This window comes from Sinocyclocheilus rhinocerous, unplaced genomic scaffold (genome assembly GCF_001515625.1).
Source record: "Sinocyclocheilus rhinocerous isolate Xijiao unplaced genomic scaffold, SAMN03320098_v1.1 scaffold289, whole genome shotgun sequence".
Lineage (NCBI taxonomy): Eukaryota > Metazoa > Chordata > Actinopteri > Cypriniformes > Cyprinidae > Sinocyclocheilus > Sinocyclocheilus rhinocerous.
This window is the reverse complement of record NW_015636845.1, coordinates 591,039-599,535: the sequence shown is the minus strand read 5'-3', so window position 1 is coordinate 599,535 and position 8,497 is coordinate 591,039. Positions and strand designations below refer to the sequence as shown.

Below are 8,497 nucleotides of genomic sequence, written 5' to 3'. Positions count from 1 at the left end.
TGTATTTTGAATAACTATTGAATAGTTTATAGGATTATATTCATGTTGGGTATGTATGAGTGTGAAAATTCATGCTTTAAACGTTTCTATCAATCAATACTTTGTCAAATGTATCATATTCTTGTTATAGAAATTATACTCTGCAAGAGCGGGAAAATTCGGACCATGTGACTGATAAGATAACATTTGATTTATGTATTGGGAGGAGAAACATCGCAACACCCCGAGCTATAATTGGTCAGGGCACCATTTGGGATGCGTCTTAAATACTCAGGACACCATCAAATTATGCCTTTTTTAGCTCTTTAGCTTTTTTTGGTCATGGCTTGTACTACTGAACTTCCATCCAATCAGCAACCTCGGGAAACCCCCTTTTCAACGACAACAAAGGGAACCCATTTACACAGGCAAGTAAATGATTCCCTTTGAGCTAAATTGACCTGTTTCCCTTACAATTCTCAGCTCACCCCACCAGCTTTTTAAACTCCTACCCATCAAAGATGGGTTAAAAACAACAACAACAAAAATGTTTCTCACAATTCAACCAATTCTAAAAGAAAACCCCCCCTCAAACCCCATTACTATTTTGTTTCACTCGGGAATCACATTATGAAAGTAAAAAGTCTATTTTAAGTTAACTCTAATGTCACCAAAGTTTTATAGATGTATGTTTTTCATGGGTAATTTGTGTGATCCTCTTGGGCCACATAGTGAGCACTGTGACGCACAGTTGTGTCTGTGCATTATCTCAAAGACCCCTGTGTGGCTCTTCATCACATAGGATTATACTGGAAAGGAACCAGCCTCTGTTCACTGGGATCATCATCACTCTAATAACATTATTAAAGTCTAGGCCGGTGCCTTTGGGTAAGTATAGAGTGCATATCAGATGAACGCAATCCTCTGTATGCTAGAACATCAAAGCCGTGCTGCTTGTTATCGGAGCTGAAGACAATCACAGCCCTTAATCTCTTTGAACTGAGTTTTTCCAGCTGGGAAAGACTTAGACTGGCACTGCATAACTACAGATCAGTGATCCTGCAAACCAAAGGACAAAGTCTACAGAGAAAATGTGTCAAGAACCGTGAAGACACTAGCCAGGGGCAAAAACGCATAGTATACTCATCAAGCAATAAACCATAGATTGCATAAGTCAAAGGAGTGATTTATAATCAACAAACTGATAAGACTGCACACTAAGTACTTCTTTGACGCACATGCAGAAATAAATACTGATTAACTGCTACTGTACAACTGTTGCTCTGTCACACCTGTCTATTTCTGCATAACTTGAGGACTTTGTATTGCAGCATGTCTTGCTGGCAACTGATGACAATCTGTTATAGCCAGTGTAAGGTTTACAGGTAATGTTACTTTTACGTTTACTTAAGTAATGCACTTCAATGTGGTACTCGTAACAAAAATTGATAATGTTACATTATTACTTTCTATGGAAAGTAGCATGTTATTTTTTCTAACTGATATCTGATTGAAGCTGTCATTTGAGAACGTTTTACAAGAAAATACCATTTCAGTTTTTCTACTTCAAAACGTTACATTCAATTTAATATGTCACTTGCTGTTTTTGTAATCGATTGTGAAATTTACTAGCAATTTTTTAGTGGAAATTATTTCACCAATTATTTTTTTTTCAGTGTTGAGTGAAAATGATTGCAAGCTTTTTTTTTTTTTTTTTTACTTTAAAAATTTTTTTTTTTCTTAAATATGCAATGGCATATAGGCCATAAATAAGAATTTCAATACATGTAAATACATGGGAATTAAAGTCACAGAAAATAGTGTATCATGTACCTGTACATTTGACATTTTTGTCATTTCTAAGGCAAATAAAAATTCAACTGAATTTGTCATTAAATAAAATAACTTAATTAAAAAGGTAATTCAATAAGTAATATCTTGTTTCTTGTAAAAGTATTTTGCTTTATTTTTAAACCTCTTGAAATAGCGTCAAATTTTCATATGATGAAAATAGCGTATGTTAAATAAATGCATAACTGATGCAGAAGGGATACTCACAGGTAGGCAGCTTTGCCCTCCTCTAGCTCTTTGCTCTTGCCGCTTGTGGCTGTCTTTTTGCTGCAGAGCTTGCGGGTGATGCACATGAGCATGCCGCACTGGCGCAGGAAGAAGCAGCTGACGTCTACTAGCACGAGCAGCAGCAGCAGGCCAGCTAACCCCAGCCCAACCACTGCGCCCAGGCCTAGGCCACTGAACAGCGAATCTGCTGAGACAGGATGCACACATAGCAATCAATGATGCGCCTCAACAACACAACACTCTATCTACAGTTATTTTAACATTTCAGAGATAAAAATCCAGAGTTAAATTGTGTAAAAAATAAAATAAAATAGTCATTGCCAAAAGCAATTGCTGGAACTGGGAAGGGATGTAAAAGTAAATTAAAACATTCATTAAACATAATATAACAACAATCTTCTACCAACAACACACTAAATGTAGGTACCTCATGTAATTTAAGTTTGCATTGAGTTTATCTTTAAGGTGATGCAACTTTGGTGACATTTTTAAACTCTAAAGACTGCATGAGAAAATGAGGCTGTCTGAGAACCTATTCAGAAGAAAACATCCATTTTGAAGGAACTTTCTGGGCAACGCTGCTGCTCTAAACACATCAATCACACATGCTGTTGAAAGTAGCATTGCCATTAGCAAAAGCATCCCAGAAGTCTGTGGTTTGATCTGGACACAGTGACAGGGCATCAGAGTGAAAAAAGTGACACGTTAGATGGGAGGAAGACAGGCATACTAAACAGAAGAGAAAACTGAGCAATTCAGTAGCTGTCTGGTTTTATTCAAAGCAAAAATATTTTTTAATATCAATGAATCAACCTAAAGACAAATTTATATCAACAAAACTACTTTTTTATGGGTTAAAACAGGTAGAAATAGTTCTTTAAGGCATCAATTGCAGGTTTCCACATTTGCGGTGTAAAATAACTACTGTAAAAAACACTAAACTAAAACTAATAAATAAAAATATAAACATATATAAAACACCAAAACTAATAAAAATGACACAACAAAATCACTAAAACTTTAACAAAATTTAAAGTGAAAACAGATTATATGAAAATAAATTTTAATTGAAAATATTAACAAAAACTATAACAGTGTGTTGCTTAAATGACACCTCAACCAGGAATGTGCATTTCAAATTCTATGAACAACATCAGCATTACAGAAGGAACTGTGATGTTTATAATTGTCCTTATTTAAACCTATAAGATTATGACCTCAAAACTTCAGATTAGGAAGATCGTTTGTCCATCACGATCTTTTGACTATTTTCAAATGTCTCCATGCAACAGCATATCAGTTCATACATGAACAAGCTGCTCTCAAAGACCTCAGATTTATTGACCCTGGTATGGTTTTACTTTTGATGCATGACTTATCAGCCAACGCATCTGTTTTTCACCATCTTGAGCCTCGCTCTCCCTGAGAAATATGTCCCCGCTCCTATAGCTGATTTGTTGTTGATTTATAACATCATTAGAAGCTCAATTTAGCATCTCGTTAATATCACTTATCCTGAAGTTCCACAAATGGGCGTGATCCATCCGCATCTGAGTTCAACGCACTCAATTAATTAAGTACGAACGGTGATTGAGACTCAGCAATGAGAAGCAATAACTCAAGCTCGATTGATTGTGTCTGGACTGAAGGGAGGTCTGTGGGTGGGATCCCAGCAGATGATTGACAAGGTAATGAAGCTTGTAATCATGTGTGGGGCTTAATGGCTGTGTCACGCTGATACATGACTAAGTAGGGCTTAAACAGAACCACGGTTTTCTAGTTTGGAACACTTTTACATGGAAAAACTTCCAGCGTGAAGTATAGGCAGCAGGAGCGTGTGAGACCCCGTTAATGCACTCTCTTTACGGTTGAAGTACTGTATATCCCTCAGCCTTTGAGCTGCGCCGCTTAATCATTCAAACACTTACCTCTGCACTTACGACACCAATAAATGCTGAAAGCTGGAGACAGGAAGGGGTTTTAAAAATAGACTTCAGTCAAACCAGAGTAAATCTGTTATGAGGAGGTTTCAGATTATAGTAAAATACCATGGAAATTACACCCTTACATTGTGAATAGCCCCGTAAATGTTTGGCAAATGCATTTGATGTGCTATGACAGGAACAAGTAAGCCTCTTTCTAAGTGTGCTACAGTCATTACCCTTATAGTTTGATTATATAACATTTTCTCGAGTGTAATCAAACTGAAATGGTGTGCGCGCACACACACACACACACAGGTTTGTTTTTGTGAAAAGTGGGGACATCCCATAGGCGTAATGGTTTTTCTACTGTACAGACCGTATATTCTATTGCCCTACACCAACCCTACCCCTAAACCTACCCCTCACAGAAAACGGTGTGCTATTTCAGATTTTCAATACACTCCATTCTGTGTGATTTATATGCGTTTTGAAAAGTGGGGACATGGGGTAATGTCCTGAAAAGTCACCTTCTCCTTGTAATACCTATGTCATACCCTTGTCATTATACAAATTTATGTCCTCATTTGTCACAAAAACAATGTGTATTGGGGTCTCTATGCCACTTTAAGTCAAAATGAAATCAAAATAGAACTTTTACCATAATACCTGTTCTTGGTTTTATTGTGAATTATCGTTGTTACTTATTCCAGCAAAAAAAATGCATGGCAAACTTTAATCACAATATAAGAACTTTCTCCAATTCTGAAATGACGTTCACTTCTGTGCTGACATTATCAGTCCCAACTTTTTAAACTCTTTGATATAGAAATCCTTTTTCATGATTGAATCAACTTCTGATGGACAAAATAAATTCCCATCCTGCTTTTCTTTCATTTAAAATTTAGCTTCACTCAAAATGCAATAATTTAAATAAGAAAATAGGATTGCAAATGCAATTTCATGATAACTTAAATGTCACATGGGGACAGGAAGAAGTCTAAAGAATGCAAATCAGTCAAACCAAAGTAAATATCTTCTAAGGAAGCTTTAAGGTCAGTTCACGACAGACGGAGATCAACACCGACAATCACCAGAGTACAGTACGTTCCTTCATAGACATTCCAAGACTCAATAAATCATGCCGCGAAACCAAGTGCCGACCAACGGCAACAAACGGCGACAGAGGTAACACACTCATCTGACCAAACCCGACAAACGTGTCTGTTGTCGTTATTCAGTGCCGTGTGACTTTGCCTTAAGATAGTAAAATACTGTGGAAATGATGCCCTCATGAACAGTCAAGCAAATGTTTTGCCAAATGTATTAGATGTGCCATGAAAAAAAATATCATTTTTTTTGTTACAAGCTACTAAACGGCCAAAGTACCCACCTAAAATGGCACTTTTATAGCTTCCTGGGTTGTATTAAGTGAAATCATTGAGCTGACCAGTGACAGTTTGGTCCTTTTTTACTAATCAACCCATAAAACCCAAAGAGCACTCCATAAAATGAGACCGTTTTCTTATCTTCAGGCTGAAAGGCTTCCTTCTGGAGTCCTGAGGTAATTTAAAGCTTTGGCCATTATGGAAAAGTTCTCGAGTTTAAGACTCCTCCTCCTCTCCTCACCCTATGCTGGCCCAGCAACCCCTGCACTACCTACACAGAGGACACAAGCCAAGCATGACTCCATAATGATGGTTTAAAGACTCTGACGCTCATTAAGACGCTATGCTTGACGAGCAGAAGGGACCCTCTAGCCGTTAAACGATTAATAGACCGACTGCCGTCAGGATAGCCATTATCAGTGGCAAAGATGTCTTTGCGCAGTATGAGGTTGGACTGATGGGTCAGAACGAATGAAATGGGTGTCAAGTGGCACCAATTAGACGTCACTTTTCCATACCTTTAATAGAATTCTCTATAACGCTTGAAGTGTATCAATGAAAATTAACATTATAGTAACCATTTCATTAGTTGGTTATGTACGAACACAACATAATTCCAAATGAATGTCATCATGAATTTCACATTCAAATGGAGGCTCTGAAATAATTTTTGCTGCTGATTGTTGTTCTGTATGTTTCAATAAACATCTTTCATTAATTTTATTTTAACATAATTTTTATACAATAATGACATCATGTACTCACCCTCATGCGGTTTCAAACCTGTATGACTTTGTATCTTCTGCAAATCGCACATTGTTTTGAAGATATTTTAAAAAATATTTAAAAACTCTACAATGTTTTTCCTTTCTCTGTATTGGAGACACATTGTTGCTTGTGTTATTTAAGGAAATGTCTGATACCTTCTGATTTATAACGTCACACACCTGGCTTTAGAATGAATGGCAGTACTCTAGCTAGCTGGATGGACTTCGCTTATTTCTCTTCTTGAAGCCAAAAAAGCTTATTTATGGTCGGTATGATCAGTTGTAATAGACAGCAGTAAAACAACAGGTCCATTTTCATTTGCTGGAATCTTTTCCAGCTGGAACCGTCAACAAAGAGCCATTCTAATCTTATAAGAAGTCAAGCCACATTAGGAAATAAGGGCTTTAATGGACTTGGTTTCAGACCTTTTCTTTTAACGAGAACAATATGACATGCCCATAAATGAAACTCAATGTTCTATTGCTGTGTAATGAGAGAATAGAGAGGGCAGCACGTAGAGATGATCAAGATTAATAGTCTCCATTGACCTGACCTCCATTGATTTACGATTGTCTTAATTAGGTCAGGTACGCCATGAGGGTATTAAAACCTCTCACCTTTTTTACAATGTACAATGATAAAAATGTACAATTCCCAACCGCAAAACATTATGCAATCCTAATTGTGATTCCACGCTGTGAACTTCAAAACGTATTGACCGACTGCAACTAAACACATTACACCAAGGAATGTTTGTTACACCCCCCCCTCTCCCTAGAAGCTCAATACCTTTTTTACAAAAGGAGAAAAAAACAGCTGACAGAGATGATAAAGATCAGAGTCTGACATCTTACCTTCTACAAACTTAAGATCAATCACTTATACCTGTTTTCACTGCTTCAGTTAAAAATAAGGAACCTTGTCATTAGTAATTCTGCTAAATAGCCCTTCAGCATTGACAAAGACTTATTCAATATGTTTATCTTTCCTTGATTGCTTTACTAGTCAATATTTCGAGCTATTATGTGCAAGATAAGGATTCAGGTAATTCAATGCTTTTGCATTTGACCCTCTGTAATAAACCAAACTATGAACACAAACTGCTTTATGTGTCAGTGTTCTACATTAACTGGTTCACTGGTGCAAGGATAAACCATGATTAGTGTTTGGAATCTGAGTTAAGAAGCTGTAGTTATTGCATCAGAGTAAGCTGGTTTATTTGAGAAATGCCGAAAGATTTCTATGCTACTTTTGACATTAATTCAAATAGTTTCTTCAAACATGTTGCATGAGAAAATCACAATCTATTGTTATGCACTTCACATTTAATGGATCTTAAAATGTATACTTCTGATGACAGAAAACAAATAAACTTCAGGTAACTGACTACAGCACACCACTTCATCAAATCAAGATTGCAATACTGCATCCGGAAAGTCAAGAAAAGTGAAGCATGTCCATTCTGCCATTTAAAGGTTTAAGGTCAGTATAATTTTTTTTTAAAGAAATTGATACTTTTATTCAGCTAAGGTGATCAAAAAGACATTTATGTTGTCAAATGAATGCATTTTTTTAAAACCTTCTATTCATTGAAGAATCTTCAAAAAATATTTTCATATTTTCATGAAGGATCATGTGACACTAAAGACTGGAGTAAGGCTGCTGAAATTTCAGCATTGCCAAAACAGGATGAAATTACATTTTAAAATACATAAAAACAGAAACCATTTTTTAAAATTGTAATAATATTTCGAAATATAGCTTTTTTTTAAACTGTATTTTTGATCAATAAATGGAGCCTTTATTAAATGTCTTACTGACCCAAAACTCTTGAACGGTAGTGTAGACCTGATTTTAGTCCTGTACAATTAAATGTAAAAATGACTGTTAGCTTAATTCACTGTATTCATATACTTCATCTCCTTCATGGCAGCAACATTCTTCACAAATTCACAGACTGCAAACAATTCCAGTTACTCATGTTGTTCCTCATCAATACTGAGGATATACAATAAAGTAGCACGACAACATCTCTGCCAGAGGTGTACCCAGAGAATAAAAATTAATGTGCATTATATTTTGAATCACTGGGAGAGAGAAACCTTGTTTTATGTTTCTCATATTACGGGTAACAGAAAGTCGGCCTGTTTGATTTATGATACCAGTGTTTAAAAGTCATATCAATTTGAAATCCTACTTGACTCCATTTAATGAGTGCTGCATTGTATATCTCTGTATGCGCATATCAGCAACATCATTAAATGCATTCTCTCAAGCGATGCAACTGCTGACATTTCCCATAGTCGTAATAAACCAAAACAAAAGAGCCTGTGGATGCACAGAAGATGGAAAAGCCCTCAC

General features: G+C 36.2%; 1 protein-coding gene across 1 annotated transcript in view; it reads right to left on the bottom strand.

The window, feature by feature from the left end:
• LOC107748174 (neural cell adhesion molecule 2-like) overlaps positions 1–8,497 on the bottom strand; it is a 69,812-nt gene that overhangs the window by 3,257 nt on the left and 58,058 nt on the right. Inside the window, exon 17 of the mRNA XM_016562876.1 lies at positions 2,038–2,242. Coding sequence (XP_016418362.1) covers positions 2,038–2,242 — 205 coding nt within the window. The remainder of the gene's footprint in view (positions 1–2,037; positions 2,243–8,497) is intronic.